The sequence below is a fragment of the Nelumbo lutea genome, chromosome 1 (genome assembly GCF_056320005.1).
Source record: "Nelumbo lutea isolate HS-2025 chromosome 1, American lotus-T2T, whole genome shotgun sequence".
NCBI lineage: Eukaryota > Viridiplantae > Streptophyta > Magnoliopsida > Proteales > Nelumbonaceae > Nelumbo > Nelumbo lutea.
In genome coordinates this window covers 221,219,307-221,245,610 of record NC_142684.1, presented here as the reverse complement: position 1 = coordinate 221,245,610, position 26,304 = coordinate 221,219,307, and the positions used below count along the sequence as shown (strand labels likewise).

At 39.7% G+C, this 26,304-nt stretch overlaps 1 protein-coding gene across 3 annotated transcripts in view; it reads left to right on the top strand.

The window, feature by feature from the left end:
- Positions 1-26,304, top strand: part of LOC148881179 (putative caffeoyl-CoA O-methyltransferase At4g26220) — a 96,665-nt gene that overhangs the window by 16,392 nt on the left and 53,969 nt on the right. For all 3 annotated transcript variants that reach the window (XR_016104764.1, XM_088963488.1, XM_088963489.1), the window contains exon 3: positions 15,361-15,444. Coding sequence is in view for 2 of the 3 variants with exons in the window: in XM_088963488.1 (XP_088819614.1) it covers positions 15,361-15,444 (84 nt within the window). In the remaining variant the exon portion in view is untranslated. The remainder of the gene's footprint in view (positions 1-15,360; positions 15,445-26,304) is intronic.

The following is a 26,304-nucleotide window of genomic DNA, read 5'->3' as shown; positions in this document are numbered from 1 at the left end:
CAAAACTAAGATCTAAGGGCTGTGGGCGTATCTTGGGGTCGACCCTCTTAACAATCCCTTCTTGATTCTTTGACTTCCAACTACCTCCACAAAGCTCGAGGCCCAACTTACCATCCCCATTAGTGAGGACCTTTTCTGAAATTCCCAACGTACCCTCGTCTTCAACCTCTGGACTGAACTGAATAAATTGATCGTTCGACTCCCTCTTCTTTTTAGCAAGAACCCGAGAAGCTTTATCCCTTATTTTCCCCAAACTCCCATATTCTCCACCCACCTTAACGGATATGATCCCTCAACAGCAAGTCTCAGATCGGAAATCTCTCCCACGAACTACAACGACAAAGATTAGGGAACATGATGAACTTGTTCCACTTCGACCAAAATACGCGTGCTAACCAGATTCTTCCATGAACATTCCAGAATCGACAAACCTGAGTCTCCCACAAGCTTCTCCCACTGCTTCAAACGTCTGGAAACCCCATGCATGTAGAGGAATGCTGTAGATGTTTATCCACACTAGACTTGTCAGTCCCAAATCTCTGAGAGCTCCAACTAATGGATTCCATCTTCCAATCCTCAATTCAGGAGAACGGACCTGAGATTGTTCACAAATCATGGTTTCTATGCCTCCTCATTATTGAAAATGAACAGGAAGAAACCACTAAACTCCTTTTCAGCAAACTTAGCCGTCCATTGAATCTGGTGTATTGATAACTTACAACACTAGAAACCCACTTGCCATCTCTCATGCAATGAAGCTTTGACCTTGTAACCCAAACCCCCTTGATTCTTGTATTTTCAGGATCTGCAAATAGGGAGGATGATTGGATGTAGACTTGAAGTTGTGGTCTCAACTTTCTAGATTCTTCATTTCAACTGCCAGCCTTGTAGTCTTTAGCATTTTTTGGTGGCATTCTGGATTGCGTCATCTTAGTTTGCAGTCCTTAAGAGTCTTGTATCCTGTTTTGTTTAAGTCTGTGTGTATGTTAGATCTTCACTATGAAGTTAGTATTCAAAACAATGTAGAACCTCTTTCTATCCTAGTAACAAAAGAAATTTGATGTCTTTTGATGTGTGTGGAATTGTTGATCATTCCTGATTCTTGTTATTGCTGGTCTAGGGTATTTTATTACATTCGTTGATGACCATTCCGGATGTATGTAGTTTTATGTATTCAAACTAAGAGATGAGGTGCTGGGGATTGCCAAGAATTTTTATGAAATGATTCTAATACAATTTGACAAGAAAAATCAAAATATTTAGATAAGATAATGGAAAAGAATACTTTGAAAAACATTTGAATGCATTCTTGATAGAAAGAGGACTGATTCATCAAAATTCTTGTAGTTATACACCTCAACAAATTGGGGTTGCAGAAAGCTTGAGAAGGGAATTAAATGTGGTTTTTAATTGGGTGAGAAGATCGACAAATGAGATGGCAGGTATTTTGGTTAAGCAAGGGGCAGCCAGGCACCAAATGTTTTGGGCAAAATTATAATTTATCTTTTGGGTGGAGAAAATTTCCCACCTCATTGTAATCCTTGAGGTTAATCTTAATTAAATTTCCTCTTATTGATAAAATAAAAAAAACAAATTGGGGTAGCAGAAAGAAAAAAAACAAAAATTATAATTTATCTTCTGCTTTCCTATAGCAGTTGGTGGCACCTTCAACCTTGTCTCTTGCCACCTTTAACTGAATAACTGCCTGAAGATGCAGCCAGGGAGAGAGTTCTCCCCTGGCTATCAGAAAATTTTATCAGTTGAATCAAAAAATTTTTTGAAATCGCCCAGGAGACCGATAAAAGAGGAGGTTTGGAAATCCTTGAGAGAGGTAGAGGATACTGGTCATGAATCTCCCTTGGATTCGTGGAAACAAAGGAACTAATCCATTTTTTAGGTTCACTCTCCCTTGAGAACAAAATTCCTATAGATCGAAAAATCTCAACCTAAGAACGTCACACAATCCTTCAGTTGAAATCTAATCACAAGGGTCGTTGCATGAGATAGCCTCCTGGAAAGGTTTAGAAAAAATAAGAGGTGTTTGCATCCTTGAAGGGCGCAATGGAAGTGGTTGGAGGGCCTTTTATGAGTCCCTCCCTTCCCTAGACTCACCTCCGCCACCCCCTCCCATCTGTCCTTCCAACCCCTGGGTCATACAAAGAGCCAAATCATTTTGGTGGGTGGAAGCAAAGTGGTCAAAATTTTACATGAGTCCAATCCTTTTGGGCCTTGGAGACTAGCTTTTATCTGTGAAATACCAGCAGACTTAGCTTGGGAAGAGGTAGAGAGAGGTCTAACAACAAACTTGCATTCACCGACTTGGATTACCCTCTGACCTTTCAACATTTCTCAAGCAATAGGCTTTGTGGAATTGGACGAGCAACTACAAAAATGGTTGAGCATTTTTTTTTTGATTAATAACAGAAACTTTTATTAATTAAAAAGATATGGAAAAGATACAACAAGAAGGGGGGTAAAATCTCTTACCCCACCCAAAAAACATCACATTACAATACAGCCCAAAAGAAACTAGTTCTTCCCACCCCTTGTTTAGCTAGATAATCTGCAAAAAAAATGGTTGAGCATTGAATACACTCCATTTTTGGGAAAACAATTAGTCTATAAAGATGGTGGCCTTAGGTGAATTTCCTTGATAATTAGCTCAGTTTTAATGGTTGGACCGAAGTTAGAGGCTTGCCCTTTCACCTCTGGAAGCAGACCACGTTCGAGCTCATCAGTAGCTTTTGTGGAGGTCTGGAATCAGTCCATGCCTCAACTAGATTACAAAAAGACCTTACCAAGGCAAAAATCAAGTTCTTAGCAGAAGCTTGCATGTGGTTCCAAGATCAATCCTTCTGAATGAAAGAAACATCTGGTTCAATGTAGTAGTCTCAGTGGAGAAGGAAACCGAGTCGATTGGGTTAACTTGTGAGGTGTTCCCTAACTGAGTGGACTCACCCCCTTTTCTGGCCAAGGACAGGCATGCAACTGCCCCCATGTTAGATGTCCCTCCCGCCAAGACCCAAACCCCTAGTCTTTCAAATTTCAAACATCCCCAAGTCAGCGTAATAGTGGACTTGGCCCACACTTCAATCAAACCCCCTAGCCCCAAGCCCAGGCCTCCTAGTAGCACATTTGGTCCCCAACTAGTAAGGATGGGCCTAAATTAGAGAAGTTTGACTTCATAAGCTTTAGACTCTCCATTCTGGTTCAGACTTACCGAGAGGATGTGTTGACACCAACCCCAAATAGTGATGGCTGTCTCCTCCTTGTCCGGTGAAGGTATGGGAAATCTTACAAGCCCTTCCCTTTTCCTCCAGTCCCCAAATCCAGGTATGCAGATTCAACACCCCCTCCTCTTTTTTCCCTTTTCTCTCCTTCTCTTGAATCATTTCCAGGCACCTTGCCCCCTGCTACCCCTTTCTCAGTTTCAGGTTTTGATGAAAGTGCTGCCCCTACTCATCCCAAAGAAGCTTAAGAAATGGAAGGTTTAGAAGTTTTTTCACCTTTGAAAGAAGATCGCCCTGGAAGTGACACTGATAGAATGGCAGAAAACCTAGGAGTCTCAGTGATGGATAAAAACGGGAGGAAATGGAAAATCAGCGAATTCTTGACAGAGGAAGGAAGTAGATTACACCTGAGGTCAATAAGGGAATTCAGAAAACTGAAATGTGATTTGAATTAGGGAGGAGAGAGTAGAGATAACACAGGGAGGAAGAGATCATAGGCATAGTTGTCAAGGCAACTTCTAGGTGACAAGACACCCTTGGAGGCTCACCTTGCCTAGTTGCCAAGCAGTTTTGTGCATCATGTTATAAAATACTTTTATATTTTTAATTTTGTTGACGTTATAATTATAAAGTAGACCTTATTAAACTAGAATATTCATTTTATGTGTTTATATACTAATTGCTTTTTATTATTTTCTTAATTATAGGGGTTTAATAAAAAATTTGATCCTTGATTGAACCCTCAAAGATTTCAAAACCTGAACCAATAAGCAAGGGAAGAACTTAAAATTTTGTCTAATCAACACATTTTCTTCTTCCACATCATCATCATCATCTTCTTCTTCTTCTTCTTCTTTTACCTTTTCTTTTCTTCTTTTCCTATAACAAAAGTAGGGGTTCAGCCCCTATGTTTTTTTGAATTTTCTTTCCTTTGTTCTTTTTCTTCTCATAAAATGTTGATTTTATAGACTTAAACATGAAATTTATACTTGTATCATGAAATTTATGGATAATTATTAAGGAAAGATGGTTATGGAACCTAGGCAACAAGGCACCCCTCTATTGCCTAGCCTCGCCTTGGCGCCTTGAAAACTATGACCATAGGGGAAATCAACTCTAGGTGCTTAATGAAGATCCTGTCTCGGAATGTGAGAGGTCTAGGTGGGTCTCAGAAGCGAAGCTTGGTCAAAGAATTGCTGATGAGAGAAAACCTTGACATAATAGTGTTACAGGAGACAAAAAAAGAAAATTTTAACAGAAGATTAAAAAGTTCAATTTGGGAGGTTAGAAACAAAAAATGGGTTTGGATTGCCTCGAATGGAGCCTCAGGAGGTCTGATTATAATTTGGGATGAAAGCTCAGTTTCAGGATTGGAAGTTGATAGAGGAACCTACTCGATTTCAGTTGGATTCTCACTGGAGTTTATGGCCCAAACAACCCTACAGCCAGAGCCTTTCTTTTGGAGGAGTTAGGCTCAATTGATTCACAAAATTTCTTCCCCTGGTGTATTGCTGGGGATTTTAGTGTCACCAGATTCCCTTTAGAGAAGTCTAAGGGAACAAGATGAACAAGGAGTATGAGAGACTTTTTTAATTTTATTCAGATCTTCTCCCTCATTGACCCTCCCCTTCATAATGCCAAATTTACTTGGTCAATCTTGCAAGAGAATGCAGTGTGCAGCCAACTGGACAGATTCCTTTTCTCTACAGAGTGGGAAGAGAAGTTCCCTAATCTGCTACAGGAAATTAGCCCTTGGAGTACTTCAGATCATTGGCCGGTTATTTTAAATACGGAGAAAGTTAATATTACAAAGTCTCCTTTCAAATTTGAGAAATACTGGATTTTGCATCAGGATTTTAAAGAAAAGGTGAAAATCTGGAGCAAGGAAACCTTCAATCCCTTGAAGGTAGAAAAAGAGAAAATTTGGAGCGAACTAACAATTCTGGATAAAAAAGAATGTAATGGTCAGTTAGATAGAGAAGAAAGAGAAAGGAGGAAGGTAATGCAGGCTGAATGGGAGGATGTTAGAAGTAACATTTTATTGGAAGCAGAGATCCAGATGTCAGTGGCTAAAAGAGGGTGATGGTAATACTTGTTTCTTTCTTAGATTGGCAAATAGTAGAAGAAGAAAAAACTTTATCTCAGACCTACAAGTTGGAGACCAACTTACTTCAGACTAGGACCTCATAGTCTCAAGATTGTTTCAAAGAGCTCTACTCTTCTGACAAGGTCTGGAGACTTAGACAGCTTGGGAAGGACCAAAATTATCTCAAGAAGGTAGAACCTGGCTGGAGAGGGAGTTCAGTGAGGAAGAAATAAAATCTGCGATATTTACATTAGATGAGGATAAAGCCACAGGCCCTGATGGGTTTTCCTAGGCTTTTTATCATGAATGCTGGGATATGGTGAAAGCGGATTTGTCAGAAGTGTTTGAGAATTTTTACAGTTCATGCATCATCAATAAGGGTACCAATTCCACCTTTGTCAAGCTCATTCCCAAGAAGACTGGCTCTTTAGGGGTAAGAGATTTTCGACCAATCAGCCTTCTGGGTAGCCTTTATAAGATTATAGCTAAGGTATTGGCAAATTGGCTTAAACGAGTTATCAGAGAGGTAGTTGCTCCCACTCAAAGTGCTTTTATTATGGAAAGACAGATTGTTGATGGTATTTTGGTAGCCAATGAGGTTGTGGAAGATAACAAAAACAAGGCCAAAAAGGGGTTGTTTGCAAAATTGACATTGAAAAGGCTTATGATAGGCTGGATTGGAATTGCCTGTGGAGGATCTTAGAGCTGAAAGGATTTCATAACACTTGGGTTAGTTGGATGAAGGGTTGTATCAGATCAGCTAGGTTCTCCATCCTAATCAATGGGGACCCCAAAGTCTTCTTTAAGGCTCCATGGGGCCTGAGACAAGGACGCCCCCTCTCCCCCTTGTTGTTCACACTTGTGGCTGATATTCTTGATGCCTTTATGCCTAAGGCAGTAAATCTGGACTGTTTTAAAGGCTCTATGGTGGGGCGAGATGACATCCACATCACTCATCTTCAATATGCTGATGACACAATTTTCTTTGTAGAGGGTAAGAGAGAATATATCCATAATCTCAAAAACATCCTCAAGTGCTTTGAAGCAGTGACAGGGCTGAAAACCAATCTGGAGAAGAGCAGCATCATTGGTATACACATCTCTCAACAAGAGTTGGCAGAGCTTCAAAGGTCTTTGGGACGTAGAACAGAAACTTGGCCAATCAGTTATTTAGGACTTCCTTTTGGTGGAAATCCTACATTAGATAACTTCTGGCAACCTTTCATTGAGAAAAGTGAAAGAAGACTGGAGTTCTGGAAAGGAAATTGCATTTCTAAAGGGGGTAGGCTCACCCTAATCAAGGCAACTCTCTCTAACACTTCCTATCAGTCTTTAAAATCCCAGTCAGAGTTAGGAAGCACTTAGAAAAATTGCTGCGTAACGTCCTCTGGGATGGAGGGGAAAAAAATAAATCACTTGGTAAATTGGGAAATAGTGTGTAAACTGAAGAAAGGAGGTTTGGGGCTTGGGCACATCATAGATAGAAACAGGTCCCTTCTTAGGAAGTGGATATGGAGATTTAAGACAGGAAAATGCTCTTTGGGCAGCAGTGATTCAGAGTAAATATGGAGAAAATCATTTGGAAAGGGGCAACACTCCATCGATTCCAAAATGCTCACTTGCTAATCCATGGAAAGGTATTCTTATTACCCAAAATACTTTTGTTTCCTTGATAAAAAAAAAAAACTTTTGTTTCCTTCATTAGGTACAGATTGGGCAATGGAAATAAAATATAATTTTGGAATTGACCTTTGGTGGGGAAACAATCCCCTTTCAATTTCTTTCCCTTGTTTTCTTTAGTAAGAGATAAAAATGCCCTGGTATCCTCAACCATCCTTTTGGCAAACAACCAAGTTTCATATAATTTTAACTTCCATAGAGACTTAAGAGATTCTGAAATCTCAGACATTTCCCGCCTCCTCTCCATTATCTCAAAAGTCTTCCTCAACCCCTCATCTCAAGACAAGCTAATTTGGTCCCTCACTCCCTTAGGCCAGTTCTCCTCCAACTCCTACTTTCAAAAGCTAATGGAGGACCCTCCCCCCCGGCCTTTTCGGACAAAAGGATTTGGCTCTCCTTTGTTCCCCCCAAAGTTGCCTTCTTCGTTTGGGAATGCCAACAAAGCTCAGAAACAAAAAGGGGAATGCCAATGTGGCCATTACTGCTGATGGTGTATCCTCCTCTAGTAGAAGAACCACATCCCTAGACACTTTAGCTTGTCCTGTAGTAGGGAAAGGCACTGTTAGGGTGTCTGACACCATTACTTTACCTTGTCTTGCATGTTCCCAAGTTACATACTAATCTCTTATCTGTTAGTAGCTTAACAAAAACTTTAAATTGTTCTGTGGCCTTTCTTCTTGATTGTTGTGTTTTTTTAGGATTTGGAATCAAGGAGGATGATTGTGAGCAGTGGTAATAGTCCTAATGGATCATAGTTTGTGAGTCAGATTAGGGCATGCGTCTTTTATTTATTTAGTTTGGAGTGCAAAAGTTTTTGACTTGCTAAACATTGTATACATTTATTTACTTAAAGCAATAAAAGAAGTGTTTCAGCTTTTGACATTGTTCATACTAATGTTTGGGGGCCCTACTTTATCCCCTCTATGGGTGGATATCGGTATTTCCTTTTGTTCGTGAATGATTATACTTGGTTATCTTGGATTTGTTTGATGCATTCACAAGATGAGGTGCCTTTTTTGACAATTTTATCTGATGGTTCTCACACAATTTGGAGTTAGAATTAAGATATTCAGATCAGACAATGCCAAAGAGTATTGTAAGAAGGTTTTAACAACTTATTTGTTGGAGCATGGGGGGGTTCACTAGAGCAGCTATGTTTATTCTCCTTGATAGAATGGAGTAATAGAAAGAAAGAACTGACATATTCTTGAGGTGGCTAGGAGTATCATAATATATGCTTTAATTCCAGTTTAGTTTTGGGGTGATGTTGTGTATAAATTAATCGTATGCCTTCACGTATTCTTGAGTTTAAGACACCATATGGTCTTCTCTGTTTTCTAAGGGAGAGTTGTTTCATATTTCTTTGAGAATCTTTGGGTGTACTTTTGTTCACAATATTTGGCCCTCACCATAATAAACTTGATCTTAAAGCCAGGAAGTGTGTCTTCCTTAGGCACAATCAAAACCAGAAGGGGCATTGTTGCTATAATCCGGTTTCAGGGAGTCGATATGTATTATGATTCGGCCTGCCCTTGAGTTCTGTTAGTCTGATAACAGCCAAGAAGAGAGAAGAAGAAAGAAGAAAGAAAGACAGAGAAAAGAGGAGAAAGGGGGAGAATAAAAGTCTGGTTTGAATGAGAGAAAAAATTACCTCTCCCATTCGACCATACATGTTTTATATTACTAACATAATGGAAAAGACACATGTACCCTTACTTAAGTGGGGGACACTAGTTCTAATATAATATTACAGATCAACAGCCTCAACATAAGTATAAGGATAGAAATACCCTTACACTAACACTCCCCCTCAAGTGGGTGAGTATATATCATATAATCCCAGCTTGTTACATATGTAGTCCACTCTTCCTCGACTCAACCCTTTTGTAAACAAGTATGCCCACTGTTTTCCTGTGTTAACATTTGCAGTGTCTATCACTACATTTAACACCTTCTCTCTCACAAAGTGACATTCAACCTCTATGTTCTTGGTTCTTTCATGAAACACCGGATTAGAAGAAATATGAATTGCAGCCTGATTGTCACAATAGAGCTTCATTGGAGTGTTAACATTGTATCCTATCTCTTGTAGAAGGTTCCTTAGCCACACTAATTCACAAGTAGTATGTGCCATAGCTCTATATTCTGCCTCTACACCGCTTCTCGCCACGACTGTCTGCTTCTTACTTTTCCATGTCACCAGATTACCCCCAAGAAAAGTGCAATAGCTTGTGGTAGACCTCCTATCATACATAGAACCGGCCCAGTCAACATCAATATATCCTTCTATTTCAAGTTTTCCACCACTTTTGTATATCAAACCACGACCAGGAGCCCCTTTTAAATACCTCACAATTCTTAGAACCGCATCCCAATGAGGAACCAGAGGTTTCTGCATGGATTGACTTACCACACTAACCGCATCCCATTCACAAGTTTTCCTTGAGCAAATCAAGCACATATTTCCTCTAGCACAAATTAATACCATGCGTAGACCTTGCTACTTCTATCCCCAAGAAATATTTCAATTTACCAAGGTCCTTTGTTTGAAAATGTTCCTGTAGAAAAGTCTTCAACCTGTCAATGCCCATTTTATCATTCCCGGTAATAACAATATCATCTACATACACCACCAATAGGATTTTTCCTGCCTGAGAGTCATGACTGAAGACAGAATGATCAACTTGGCACTGTTTCATACCAAACTTCTTTAGCACCTCACTAAACCTACCAAACCATGTTCGAGGAGACTGTTTAAGCCCATAAATAGTCTTCTTTAGTCTGCATACCTTACCATCCTCCCCCTTAGCAACAAACCCCGTTGGTTGCTCCATAGAGAGCTCCTCGAGTAAATCACCATGCAAGAAAGCATTCTTGATATCAAGCTGATAGAGGGGCCAATCATACATAGCAGCAAGAGAGATCACAACACGAACCAAACCTATCTTAGCAACTGGGGAGAAGGTCTCTGTGTGGTCAATACCATATGTTTGGGAGTACCCTTTTGCAACCAATCGAGCTTTCAGGCGCTCTACACTTCCATCAGGTAAATACTTAACAGTATAAACCCACTTACAACTGACAACTTGCTTCCCAGGAGGAAGAGTAGTGACGTCTCAAGTATGATTATGAGTTAGAACTGAGAATTCTTCTTCCATTGCACGACATCACCCTAGAGAGGCAAGGACTTCTTGGACATCCTTAGGGACAACAATTGAGGATAACAAAGAGATAAACTGGCGATGGGAAGCGGAAAGGTGAGTGAGTGAAACATAATTAGAAATAGGATGAAGGGTACAAGTGCGTTTACCTTTATGCAAGGCAATGGGAAGATCAAGATCATATACTGGGTTCGGGGCTGGTGTGGAGACAACTGCCGGATCTGTCGACGTTGATGGAGCTGGAGGAGTAGTAGTCGGTACATGTGGACGATGTGTTTACACTTGACGGATAGGTGGCTGTTCAACATGTGGTGGCACTGGAGGCAAGGACTTGGTCACGACTGGAACAAGGGGAACGGAATTCGTAACTGGAAGTGGAAGAGGAGGTGATGAGGAGGAAGAAGCATCACTGGACCTCAAGAAAAACAGAGTAGACTCAAAAAAGGTAACATCAGCACACACAAAGGAACATCGAGAACTAGGATGATAACACTTATACCCTTTCTGGGTCCGGGAATAGCCAAGGAAGATGCACTTAATGGATCGTGTATCTAACTTGTCCTTCCCGGGGCCCAGATTATGGACGAAGCAGACACACCCAAAAACCCAAGGAGAAAGAGGAAATGGTGACAAGGTGGGAAACAAGGTAGTGAATGGGGAATGACCATCAAGGATAGACGTGGGCATCCGATTAATCAAGAAGCAAGAAATAAGCACCGCATCACTCCAAAAGGGTTTGGGAACATTCATGTGATGCATGAGGGATCGAGTTGTTTCCAAAAGATGACGGTTCTTTCTCTCAGCCACCCCATTTTGTTGTGGGGTGTAGGTACATGAGGTCTAATGTCTAATGCCATGTTGGTCAAAGTATTCTTGAAATGATGAAGAGAAATATTCACGGCCATTATCGGAACGAAAAATTTTAATGTGAACACCAAATTGGTTGCGAATCTCAGCATAAAATTTTTGGAAGATGGTAAACAATTCACTCATTTCTTTCATTAAATAGAGCCATGCCATTCTTGAATAATCATCAACAAAAATGACAAAATATCTATATCCATTGTATGACATCACTTTATAAGGACCCCAAACATCTGAATGAACCAAAGAAAAAGGACTTGACACACGGTTATCAACCCTAGTACTAAAGGGAACACGATGATGTTTCCCCAACTGACACGACTCACAATCTAAAACAGAAAGTTGACTCAACGAAGGAACCAAAGGTTTCAAAATTTTCAGCGAAGGATGACCAAATCGATAGTGCCACAAGAGAGGAGAGAGAGATGACTGGAGAGCTGTTGATGTTCTTCCACCACTATCAAGATAATACAATCCACCGGCTTCATGCCCTCCGCCAATCTTTATCCCTGTCTTGAGATCCTGAAAAAAACACAAAGAAGGGTAAAAAGTAATTGAGCAATTGAATGACTTGGTCAACTTACTAACGGACATAAGGTTAAATGGAAATTTAGGGACATACAAAACTGAGGATAAAGATAAGGGGGTCATGTTAACATTAGCAAGGGTAATAGATTGTGATGTTGAGCAATGAGAGAGGGAAGAAAACACACCTGGAGTTCCAGTCATGTGATTTGAGGTTCTAGAGTCAATAATCCAGGAATTGGGTGTGGATGCCAAACAAGCCATACCTGAGTGTGCGAAAGTAGCCGTGTTCTGTTGAGATGTGGATTGGACAAACCTCTCATACTCATCACGGGGAACATTCACCATCTCCTTCCAGGGAACATCTGTGGATGTAGGAGGCATTTGATCAACTGAACGACTCTCCTATTTGAAACTGGTGTCACTAGTCATGGCATGATTGGCCCAAGTTAAGGGTGGACCATGCAAGTCATAGCAATAATTATTGGTATGTCCATCTATACCACAATGAGTACATCTCCTCGGACCCGAGCCACGTCCTCTGCCACGGGCTCCCCTTGAATCTCTACCTCTAGTACGACCACCACCACGGTTATATGTAGGTCCACCACCACCACTCCAGCCATATACCAGACCACTGCTACCACCACGGCCAGACTGAGCTCCTCAAGCTCCATCTCTAACACCACGGCCCCTTGATACTGCAAAGGCTGATCTATCAGAAACATTAGAGTTCTCAGTAGATCCAATGGAAGTCCTCCGAAGTCGAGCAAACACCATTTCTAAGGAAGGGAGAGCTGACCCTCCTAGTATCTGAGCCCGCACTGGTTCATACTCAGATTTCAGCCCCACCAAAAATCGAGTCACATCAAGCTGTTCTCTCTGTTGTTGCTGAATTTTGACATTAGAAGTGATGGGGTGATAAACATTCAACTCATTACGAATGTTTCTCATACTAGCATAGTACTCCTCAAGACTCTGATTGCCCTTTTGCAGATTAAAGTATTACTGATATAGCTGATATACTATGGTTGTATTGTCTTGACCAGAATACAATTTCTTAGCACGGTCCCACACATCTTTGGCAGTGTTAAGAAACATGAAATTTACACTAATCTTGGGTTCCATACTGTTCCACAACCATGTGATAATCTTTGCATCATCTTGTTGTTCCCAGTCATCATACTCGTGAGAATCAGTGGAGGGTTTCTCCTCCCTTATGTGTTTCACCTTTTTCTTTGCCTTCAGAAAAAAACTTCTACAGATTTAGCCCAAGGTACATAATTCTCTCCATTTAGTTTATTGGAGGTCATTTGAACATTCAGGTAGTTAGTAGGTATCATCACATTAGATTTGCTATCACTGTTATCTCCCATTGCTGAATTCTGTTATTACTGAATTCGGCACACTGCAGACTACTTGATCACACTGATCACACTGGTTTCAGCACTTGTTATTGCTGAAGATTGTACTCTTTACACCACAAACCCTACCCCACGACTACCTGAAATCTCACCACTATATACGAGGACCACTCCCCCTTCGAATCATACAAAAAAAAGAGCATAAACCCTAGCACACTACAATCTGAAATCCCACCATACGATCTGGAACATACTTCCTATTTGATTCATAACAAGAATATGCATAGAAATCTCTTACCTCATCACCCGAAAAACAAACTACACAAAAAGAAAATTAGACCACATAAGACACGCACTGCACCACACAAATCAATCCTCTTCTCTTCATCGATTAGGGGAGGGTTTCTTAGAAACCACATCAACCGACCATGAACAGCACAACTGGAGGCATAGAGACCTCCAAGGGAAGAGGGCGACCACTCCTTTTCAGCCCTTTCCCTTATCTCCAATCGATGGCAGATCCGAATTGCTTAGTTGTGCTTTGATACCATGTTATGATTCGGCCTGCCCTTGAGTTCTGTTAGACTGATAACAGCCAAGAAGAGAGAAGAAGAAAGATGAAAGAAAGAGAGAAAAGTGGAGAAAAGGAGAGAAGAAAAGTCTGGTTCGAATGAGAGAAAAAATTACCTCTTCCATTTGGCCAGACATGTTTTATATTACTAACATAATGGAAAAGACACATGTGCCCTTACTTAAGTGAGGGACACTAGTTCTTATTTAATATTACAGATCAACAACCTCAACATAAGTATAAAGACAGAAATACCCCTACACTAACAATATGTTACCCTGGATGTTACTTTATTTGAGTCCTCTCCTTTTCTTTGGTGTTTTTTCTCAGGGGGAGTGTCTTGCTCTTATTGCATCTTGTTCTTCTTCCTATTCCTGGTTTGGTGTGTGTTTGCTGAAATAGGGTTGTCGAATGAGAGAAGAAGAGGAAGAAGAAGAAGAAAAAATGAGATGGGCGGCAGAATAGTGCTCAGCCATCCCTAATCTATTATATATAAGGACATTACATAATGTTACATAAATAGACAAGAATGCCCCCTGATTAGTGATGGGACACCTAGTCAAAATAAACACTAAATAAGATTAGGCCTAGTAAGTAAGGCCCAATAACTACTGACTTAAGACCCAACAAAGATAAACATACAAATTAAGACTGCCGAACCAACAGTGTGGACTAGTCCACACCCGCCAATTTCTCATCCACGTTACAAAATACCCCCAAGCTGTTATTAATATTGCACACAACCCGGTTCAGCATGATAGGACCAAATACATTGAGTTTGACAGACACTTTATTAGAGAGAGGGTGTCCTTAGGTGAGATGTGTTTGTCTTATGTCACATCAGAGTTGCAATTAGCAAATGTCTTCACTAAAGGATTTGCAAAGTGCAAACTAGAACGTGATCTACACAGGTTGGGAATGATTTACATCTTGATGTAGGACCGGCTCAGTTCTTGTCCTTAGAGAATATTGAATGGTCTCTTGGATCAGAGTTTTATGGCCGTTGAAGGTTCTAATGGCTTCTTGGAGGAACAAGAGAGAAAATAGGGAGAGAAAGGTGTGAGAAAAATACCTGGAATCACTCACAGGGTGCCTAGAATCACCCTAGTGGGCTGACGGCTTTGTGGGCCTAATTATCTTTTATGTTTTTATTACCCGTTATGTTCTTTTAGTTGTTGGGCCTAAGCCCACTTTTTTTTTTTTTTTAAGTAGCTTGTGGTCCCTTTAGTTCTTGCCACCCTATTAAATGCTGTTTAGTCTTTGTACCACATCAATTAATTATAAATATAAGTGGAGGAGGCAGGTGGTTTGAGAACGTTTTGCCTCCTCATTGTTCTCTCATTCTTTCTCTCTTCTTTCTTCTTGTTCTTTACAACACCTTTGTTCTCTTAATTTTTTGGCAATCTTTTGTTTTTTTTTTTTAGTTTCTACTGATTTCTTAATCTTTTTACCAAGACTCTTTGATCTTCATCTTTAATGCACCTAACATGGTTTAAATCTTTGCCTTTCCTTTTTCTCAACTTTGCTAGTTTATACATTCCTTTTTTCTCTCTTTAGTGCCTAATTTATGGTAATGTTCATCATATGTCCTACATTTAACTTCATTCACTTTTTTTTTTTTTTTTTAACTTCCTTTCTTATGGTTTTATATTTTTCCCAGTTTTCTGCATTTTTAGCCTTTTTCCATTCTTTAACATGTTTGTTTTAATTTGATTATATTTTGAACTTTCAATCCTAATAAAGTGCTCTATCTAATCTTAATGTAGGAGGTCATAAATCTCTTTCCGTTATTCAGAGTTCTTTACTTGCAAATGTCATGATTGTTCTTTGTGCACTTCTGTTTGTTGAAGATTGTCTTCATACTCTTCGTATTTTGTAGGTATCTCCTGATCAGGCTCAATTGCTTGCTATGCTTGTCCAACTTACTGGGGCAAAACGATGCATTGAAGTTGGAGTTTATACTGTATGTATCTTTCAATTCACATTGGCTATCTGATGCATGTATGTATGTACGGATGATATAATTCTATGCCATTACTTTTTCTTAAAATTACTAAACTTTTAGTTATTATAACTCATGTTTCTCTTTTGAATATCCATATATATGCAAAATTAAAAGTACACTTGTTAGAATTTGTAAGTTGGTGTTTTTACCATATGGAAGGGCCATTGCCCAGTGCTGGTCTTGGCTATTGAAGGTTTTGGGAGTGCTGGACTGGAGTTGGACCTGCCTTTTAATTTTATTGTATATAATTTGATGTATAATAATTTTTGGCTACCATGAGAGAATGCTACTTTATTTGGTTTGTATCTCTACCACCCTACATATTACCAAAAGCAATGTATTTTAGTTTTGCCAATTTTGTTCCCTAATCTCATCTTCTTTTGTTTCAGGTCCCATGTTTTCCAAGTAGTTGGTGCATTTCTTTTGATTGGTGAAAATTGAAATTCTTATTAGAGCATCAAAACAACCATAAATGTGCCAAGCACCCATTTTTTTTGGAGGCTAGCTTCCTACATACCTATCTCCCTCTTAGTTTACAAAGACTATTTAAGTATTTATGTTGGTGTATAGATTTCCTTCATTGTGTATATGCGAGATGTAATGCAGCTAAAAGATAAAATCACTAGAAAGCAACATCCTGAGGTGATAAAATTTGTGGTGAGATTACACATATTGAAGTTGGAATGAAGAATATATATTTAAGGTTGAAATCACTACTCCAGTGGATAGTATGTCTTTAAGGTTATGAATACAGAAAAAATCCCTCTTTTGATTGGTGAAAATTGAAATTCTTATTAGAGCATCAAAACAACCATAAATGTGCCAAACACCCATTTTTTTTGGAGGCTAGCTTCCTACATACCTACCTCCCTCTTAGTTTACAAAGACTATTTAAGTATTTATGTTGGTGTATAGATTTCCTTCATTGTGTATATGCGAGATGTAATGCAGCTAAAATATAAAATCACTAGAAAGCAACATCCAGAGGTGATAAAATTTGTGGTGAGATAACACATATTGAAGTTGGAATGAAGAATATATATTTAAGGTTGAAATCACTATTCCAGTGGATAGTATGTCTTTAAGGTTATGAATACAACAAAAATCCCTCTTACGAATAAGATATGAGGTTTTTATAGCTTCCTCCAAGTAAATGATGCCCTAACACCTAATTTGACCAAAATACCCCAACTTAAAGACCATGATACTAACAACCAACTATAAAAATCCAAATATGATACAAAACTCAAGAAACAATAAAATAAAAAGGAATAACTTGCTTGGTCCCTAGGAATTGGCTGGTAATCTGGGTTACACGGAGCTCCACATGCTCTTGCATTAACCTCCCTTGGTTGAGAACTCAACTCTGCCGAGAAAACCTTCATACATTCAATGTACGTGGCTGGATCTAGTTCTTGCAACTTTTCTTTCGTTATCCAAGTGCTTTTGTTAGCTAGTTTTTCCAACCATTTCACTAAAATTCATTGGTAGGTGTTTCTCTGAGATTGGACCTCCTTCACATCTAAAACATGTTGTACAACTGGTAGCTTTTTTGGGAGTTGTTGAAGCTTGGTTTCTGGTGGTTGCATTTCTCCATCAAATATAAATCAACAAAACTGTAAATAGGATTCTCATTGGAGCTGATCTTCAAGATTTTACATGACCCAAACTTTCTCGGTTTCAGCTTGTGATAAGTTCTCCTAGGAAACCTGAAGAAAACTGAAGAGAGGAGAGCTTGAGAGTTCGGCAATGAGGGTCTGAGAATGAGAGTTTCGAACCTACTCTCTCTCAGCACCCTAACACTATTTTATTAAGATATATTTGAATAATTACAAGGAGGCTCTTAGTTGGGCAAGAATTTACAAAGAACTTAATATTGACAGGATGGGCCCATAATAAGGCCCATTACAGAAAAACATAAATAACAAGTAGGAATAAACAACCTATGGGCCATTCGACCCATCTTCTCTACACTCCCCCTCAAGCTGAGCATAGATGTCAATCATGCCAAGCTTGCTGGTATCATGCTGAAGTTTTGCCTTGGGAGAGAAAATCTACCAACTGTCCTTCAGATGTGATGAAAGGAAGACACACTTCACCCGAAGAGATCCTTTCCTTAATGAAGTGCCAATCAACTTTAATATGCTTGGTTCTATCATGTTGCACTAGGTTGTGAGCAATGTTGATGGCAGCCTGATTAACACAGTACAACATCATTGGTTTGTCATATTCAACTCCAAGTTCTTCCATCAATTATTTTAGCCATAATAATTCAGAAACTCCATGTGCCATGACCCTGTATTCTGCTTCAGCAAAAGACCGAGCAACAACCGATTGTTTCTTGCTTCTCCAATAAACAACATTACCAGCCACCAAGCTGCAATATCCAGAAGTAGATCTTCTGTCATCAATGTTTCCGGCCTACTCAGCATCGGTGTAGGCTTCAAGTTTCATATGACCATGCTTGGCAAACAGAATACCCTTTCCTGGGGAGCCCTTCAAATAACATAGGAATCTATCTGCTGCTACCATATGAGTGTCTCGGGGAGCATGCATGAATTAGCTAATGCAACTGACTGCATATGCAATATCTGGCCGAGTCACGCATAGGTACAAAAGTTTCCCAAGAAGTCTGAAAGATTCCTTTGTCTTCTAACAATGTCACTTCTGAGGTTGAGAGTTTATGACTCATATCAATAGGAGTAGCAATTGGTCTAGCACCCGTCTTTCCAGTTTCAGAGAGCAAGTCAAGAACATACTTCCTTTGGGAGATAAAAATCCCATCCTTGGATCGAGCCACTTCTATGCCAAGAAAGCATCTCAATTCCCCCAAATCTTTAATCTCAAACTCTGTATGGAGAAAATATTTTAGATCATGAATTCCTGAAACATCATTACCAGTCACTACAATGAAGAAAACTGAAGAGAGGAGAGCTTGAGAGTTCGGCAATGAGGGTCTAAGAATGAGAGTTTCGAACCTACTCTCTCTCAGCACTCTAATACTATTTTATTAAGATATATTTGAATAATTACAAGGAGGCCCTTAGTTGGGCAAGAATTTACAAAGAATTTAATATAGACAGGATGGGCCCAGAATAAGGCCCATTATAGAAAAACATAAATAACAAGAAGGAATAAACAACCTATGGGCCATTCGGCCCATCTTCTCTACAAAACCTTTTCTTTATTACAAAGAACTTCATCACCTTCAAAAAATTTTTTAGTCTTCTATGCTGATTTGCAATCGTAGCATAAGCTTCATTACTAGCTTTTATTACAGCCCGGGCCTCTTCATGGATGTGCTTGACATGATCAACAAAATTGTAAATAGGATTCTCATTGGAGCTGATCTTCAAGATTTTACATGACCCAAACTTTCTTGGTTTCAGCTTGTGATAAGTTCTCCTAGGAAACCTTTTCTTAATTACAAAGAACTTCATCACCTTCAAAAAATTTTGAGTCTTCTATGCTAATTTGCAAACGTAGCAAAAGCTTCATTACTAGCTTTTGTTACAGCCCGGACCTCTTCATGGATGTGCTTGACATGATCAACAAAATCTTCACCTTCCACACTCACCCTTGGTTTAGAAATTAATGGAACAAGGCTTATGACATCTTGTGGTTTATGCCTATAAGCTATTTCAAAAGGTTTCCTTTTGATAGATCTGTTTACTAAATTGTTGTAGGCAAACTTAGCTTGGGGTATGACAGCATTCCAATTCTTTACATGGTCACCATGTTGCTAAGACTCCAATTTATCACCTCCACTTGCCCATTTGTTTGTGGATGGTATGTATAATCGGTATCGAGTATCGTATCGGACAACTTGGATACGAATACGGATACATTTTGGAAACGCATGGATACGGATGAAAAATATGGATACATTAGGGAAACACATAAAAATTTCATAATACATTAATAATATTAAATTTAAGGTCAAATAACCATAAATAATGTATAAATACATAGAGAATGTATATTTTAATGGTGTACATGAAAAAATATATTACAATTAATATAATATGATGCATAGATTTCATACAATGTTTTTGATAGTGTGTTAATCAAGAGTCCAAAGTGCAAAAACATATTTTCCTATTATACTTTAATTATTATATCAATTATTTTCGACTTTACTATTTTTATTTTTTTACATTAACAAAGAGGTCAACCAAATATTAAATTCTCTATGTAAATTAAAATATTCGTTAATAGTTTATAAAATGTATAATCTCAACTTAAAATATATCAAATCTATTAAAATTTCTAAGATACATATCATATGAAAATTCATAATTTTTAACTATTAAAATGATTATTCCATTATTATATTTTTATTCCTTTAATTTTCTAATTAAAAATCTTTTTTTTTGTATAAATATAGATTAGTAGATTTGATAGATTCAATTTAAGATTATATACTTGAATATTCTGTAAACAATGTTTTTATTTTCTAAATAATAAATATGATTTTTTGTAATGCAAATTAGTATATATATATACCATGTGCAAATTTATAAATTTTAAGTACTAAATTAATTACTCTCTTATTAATTTTATATTTATATAATTTTTTGAGATTCAAATAATATTTTGAAATAAATGTGGATTTGATATATTATTTATTTCTATTATTTTATAAAATACTGATTTTAAGTATTACTTTTTTAATTTTTAGTTGGAGTTAACCATAATATGTATTATTTATTTGAATTGCATTTAACTAATAAAGAAATAAGATCTGTATTCTTTTACTCCTAAACGCAAAAGTTGGAGTGGTGTAGTGGCTTACAGGCACCGATGTTAAGCTCTCCCTTAGCTCTTGACGTGAGTTTGAATCCTTGCAACTTTCTTTTTTAGTAGAAGAGTATGCATATGCACATTCACGTCTCGCGGATAATGTATCGTTCTATATCGGTCCTATCACACTGTATCAGCCTGATACACACGATTGGTAGGATACACCTCCAGTCGTAGTGTATCCCGTGCCATACACTAACGATACCGATACAATATGCCCCATATGGTATGTATCATATCTATATTTCAATCCTTGATCCTGGGTTGAATTCCAAGAACAATGTCTGCTCCACTAAGTTCTAGTGGATACAGATCAACCATGAACTTCTAGCCCTGGATTCTCAGCCAGATGTCTGTACAAATGCTGTCACAGAAGCAATGTCCCATTTGCAATGTGAACTTTGAATGCTGATGTGGGTTGGATTGGTAATCCAGTTGTTTTGCCAATACTCCTGTTATGAAATTCAATGTGCTACCACTGTTATTCAAGATTGACTTGTGGCACCCTTTTACCATTCCCGAAACTCTCATGGTCTGTAAAGAGTTAAGCCCAATAAGTGCCTGAAGGGATATCTCTTCAAGATGCTCCTTCGCCCAATATTGGTCTATTGATTCATTCTAGTGTATACAGTAGAAGTTCAGGACTGTTATCAGTCTTGAACCCTAATGGATTTCAGGATCGAAGATAAGAAGGGTAAGAGGAAAGAAGAAAAAGAGGGAGGAGAAGCAGTAGAACACAAGGGTTGAAAGGAGGAGCAAAAGCTTAATGTTCTGCCGCCACCACTTTAATTAATATTTATAGGTTATGCTCATTACATGGAAAGGACAGATCTGCCCTTAGTCTTTACATAACAAATAGAGCAAAAAATAAGAATGAAATAAATAACAACTGAAACAACTAAATGACCAATAGCTAACCCTAGGCAAACTAGAACATCTTCTACCCTACGAACACAGTGGGACTGTAGCTGTGGGGCCCACATCAGTGTTTTCTACACTCCCCCTCAAGTTGGGAATAAATGTTTATCATTCCCAACTTGGATAGATCTGGCTCTAGCTTCTTCCGTGGTACAACTTGGTGAGGATATCTGCCAGTTGCATATTGGAGGTGATGTATGGGAGACACACTTCTTGTGATGAGACCCTCTCTCGTACAAAGTGTCGATCAACTTCAATATGTTTAGTCCTGTCATGCTGCACTGGGTTGTGTGCTATATTAATAGCCGCTTGATTATCACAATATAGTATCATGGGCTTCTCATACTCAATACCCAACTCCTCAAGTAGTGATCTCAGCCAAAGAATTTCAGCCACTCCATTAGCCATTGACCTGTACTCAGCTTCAGCACTGGATCGGGAGACAACACTCTGTTTCTTACTCCTCCAAGAAACCAGGTTACCTCCCACAAGAGCACAATATCCAGAGGTAGACCTTCTGTCATCAACACTCCCAGCCCAATCGGCATCCGTATAGACTTCCACCTTCATGTGGTCATTGTTCTTGAACAGTATACCTCTACCCGGGCATCTCTTCAAATATGCTAGTATTCTTTCTACTGCTAGAAGGTGCGTGGTTCTAGGAGAATGCATGTACTGCTTGACAACACTAACGGCATAACTGATATCTAGGAGCTTTCCCACTAACCGCTGGAACATAACTTTGTCTTCAAGCAGCTCCCCACTCTCTGCACTAATCCTGTGGTTCTATTCAATGGGTGTATCTGCAGGTTTGACACCTAGCTTTCCAGTTTCAGCCAAGAGATCTAAAACATATTTCCTCTGAGAGACAAAGATCCCCTGTTTAGATCTAGCAACCTCAATACCCGAAAAATACCGTAGTGTACCGGATCTTTCACCTCAAACTCTTGATGAAGGAGCTGTTTGAGAAACTCAATCTCATGGTTGTCATTTCCTGTCACCACAATATCATCAACATATATTGCAAGTAGTGTCAGTGATGACTCCCCTCTTGATGAACAGTATATGATCTGACTGGGCTTGTACATAACCGAACTTCCCAAGGGCTAGTCTGAATCTGTCGAACCAAGCTCTAGGTGACTGTTTCAAACCATACAATGCCTTATTGAGCCGGCAGACCTTCTTACCTGCCTCAATATCATAGAATCCAAGAGGCAATTGCTTGTAAAGCTCTTCCTGCAAGTCCCCATTTAGGAAGGCATTCTTAACATCCATTTGGTACAATGGCCAAGTGTGGCTTGCTGCAAGAGATAATAGAACCCGAATGGTCGTCATCTTGGCTACCGGGGCAAATGTCTCCAAGTAATCTATACCATAAGTCTGAGTGAACCCTTTTGCAACTAGCCGGGCTTTGTACCTCTCAATGGAACCATCTGCATTGTGCTTCACAGTAAATACCCACCTGCATCCAACTGGTTTCTTTCCTTTGGGCAAGTCAACTGGCTCCCAGGTATTATTTTTCAACAGGGCATCTATTTCAACTTGCATTGCACCTCTCCACTCCGGGACTGATAGGGCTTCTTGCATTGCTCTCGGAATAGGGACATCAGCAATGGAGGTGAGATAGGACCTGTAGGAGGGAGATAGGCGATCATAGGACAAAAACTAGGAGATGCAGTGGGTTGTAGATGTGGTGCAATGCCGTTTTCCTTTACGGAGGGCAATGGGAAGGTCAAGGTCTTCTGCAGAGGGTGAGGTAACAACAATGGAAGGAGTCTCTGTGGGCCCTGGGACTGTAATATCTGGACTTGGAGCCGTAGAAGAGATTGGAGCTGGCTGGGACTGCTGATGACCGGGATCAACCTGCCTGCATCGCCTGTGATATACTCTCAACTCCCGATCCCTCTGACCACCCTCGCTACTATAGCCCTCATCACCAACTGGAATAGGTAAGGGAACAGCCCCAAAGGTATTAACCCTGTCTTCACTGCACTCCCCCTGAAGAAAAGGACCCAAATCTCCACGCTCACTACTCTCCCCCTGAGGAGAGACCCGAGAATAGTAGGGTGTCTCCTCAAAGAAAGTGACATCCATGGATACAAACTTCTTCCCTGAGACAAGATCATAACAACAATAACCCTTTTGAGTTTGTGCATAATCAAGAAAGATGCATTTGGAGGCCTTGGGTTCAAACTTGGAGTGATGGGGACCGAGAAGCTGAACAAAACAGGTACAACCAAATGTCTTGAGGGGAATAGTGAACAACTCCTCATTGGGGTATAGAAGGGAAAAAGGAGGTTTCATATCAAGAACCCGAGAAGGAACGATTAATAAGATATACCGCCGTAAGGATAGCATCACCCCAAAAGTGAATAGGGACATTGGAGGTAAACATAATACTTCTAGCCACCTCCAAGATGTGCCTATTCTTCCTTTCTGCAACCCCATTCTGCTGAGGTGTATGAGGGCAAGTGCTCTGGTGGATAACCCCATGATTAAGGAGGTACGATGCCAATGGTTTAGCAAAGTATTCCTTTGCATTATCAGATCTAAGCACTTTGATCCTAGCATCAAACTGGGTTAGGATCATTTGGTGGAAGTTTTGGGTCAGGGCAGACACCTCATTTCGTGATCGCATAAGATAAACCCAAGAAAACCGGGTGTGGTCATCAACAAATAACAAAAAATACCTGTACCCACCCATAGAAGGAATGTGATATGGCCCCCAAACATCAGTATGCACAATATCAAAAGAACTATTACTCTTTTTATTACTCAATGAATAAGAGTTTCTACAATGTTTAGCAAACTCACAACTTTCACACTTCAACTGAGATGACTCAACAGACTCAAACAAAGTAGGAAACAGACTCTTCAAGGACCGAAAAGATAAATGACCCAATCGGTTTGGCATAACCGGACTCACAACCTGAGAAACAAGTAACTTCTTATCCACTGACTCTTACCGACGAGAACTCTCCCCGAGTAGATAGATCCCATTCGTCTCACAGCCAGTCCCAATCACCTTCTTCGTCTCCAGGTCCTGAAAAACACATTGGTCAGGAAAGAAAGTCACTGAGCAGTTCAAATGTTTGGTAATACTACTAACGGAAAGGAGGTTAGTATCCAGTTTAGGAACATGCAAGACAGAGGACAAGGATATAGTATCCGACAGTTTGATGTCACCCTTGCTAGAAATAGGGACAAGAGAGCCATCAGCTATAGATACTTTATCCCTACCAGAAGATAAGTAATAAGTAGTAAACAAAGAGGGCAAGCTAGTCATATGGTCGGATGCACCTGAATCTATTACCCAACACGGTTCAGTAGTACCTGGAGCGGAGGCATGGTAGGCTGAGGATCGAGTACCTGAGTGTGCAAAGGCCGATGTGGCTGGAGCTGATGATGACTGCGATAACTGAGCTGAACTTCCAACTTCCTTCTCCAATTGTATTAGAGCAGCCCGAACTGCAGCTAAGGTCTCTAATGGTGTGCCTCTCGTGCCAGATGAGGATGCTGAATCAGTAGTCATAGCCATATGAGCATTACCCCTTTTATTTCTCAACTTTGCCGGGACCAAATGTGGATGCAGCTTCCAACATGTTTCTTTTGTATGTTTAGGTTTCTTTCAATGCTCACATACCACATCCCTTTTATCTTCCTTCTTTCTGTCCCTCTCTGAATCACCCTCTGTTTTGGGTTTGACAGCTACCAAGGCAGGTGTAAGTAGCTGATGTTGCATCATGACTTTCCTCCTGGTCTCTTCACTGTGCACTAAGTAGTATGCCTGAGAGAGGGTCACACTATCTCTGGTCAAAATCTGCTGCCTCACAATATCATATTCTGAATTCAGTCCTGCCAGGAACTCAAACACTCCGTTTGCCTTGATGTGCTTTCTATGTATCTGAGCATCTTTGAGACTCTCCCACTCAAGAGTCTCTAAGTGATCAATCTCATGCCACAGGGACTTCATATGCTCTGGCAACATTAAGGGGTTGGGAGTAAGTCTCTTTCATCACATTCCATATCTCCTTGGCTGTCTTTGCCCATAAGTAATTTCGGCTGATATGGGGTTGCATAGAATTACAGAGCCATGTCATAACCAAGTAGTTTTCTTGGACCCACTTGGTATACATAGGGTCTCCTTTGGAAGGTTCTGCCACATCTCCCAAGAGATACCCTACTTTGCCCCTTCCCCCAATAGCCATCATGGCTGATTGGGCCCATTCCAAGTAGTTTGATCCATCAAACTTTACGGTTGTAATCTGAAAACCTGTCTTAGAACCACCACCATAACCGCTGTTCCCAAAACTGCCTTCTGCCTGATTCTTAAACTTCATTTCGGTCAAGAACCAAAAGTCTCAAAATTAGGGCTACTACAGTCAAAACCAGCACTAGGACTACCAACCACAATCACAAAATCAGTATAGAACCAATCTGTACTCATAGTAGATGTGCATGAAATATGTATAAAATTGATCTGAAATCAACAACCACACACAACAGCAACAGTCCGAACTGTTTTCACCCCTTTAGAAGTGTTCAAAACCCCAAAAGAAAACTGAAAAACAGTTTGAAGAACAATCTGATATGCTGAAGCCAATTTGAGGTTTTAGTCAGTCCTAAAAGCTGTACACTCCAGACAGTACCGTACGGATAAGGTTTGTATTAGGGTTAATATGAAACCTTAAACTGATCAATCTGATATGCTGAAACCCTAAAACTGAACTATTAGGATTTGCCGCAGGGATAAGATCACAAGGTTCAGTCCAATACTAGGGTTTGCCGCAAGGATAAGACAAAACCCTAGAGAATAGAGAGATAAAACACTAGAGTGGTTCGGCCACCCTTGCTGGATAGGTCCAACCTATCTTCTCTGATGTTACTTCTCTCAGAAAATAAAAGACTTACAATAGGATGCAGTTCACTGCCTACCAAGGTTACCCGAACCCTAGCCTTCTCTGATTCTTCCTGATCACCAACTCGCTGCAACTGTGGCACTTCTTCAAACAGCTGCTAATCCTCTAGAGATCTCCAAGAACCAGTCAACGAACTCTGCTTTCTCAGCTTCCAGCCTTAGATGGTTCTCATGTGGTC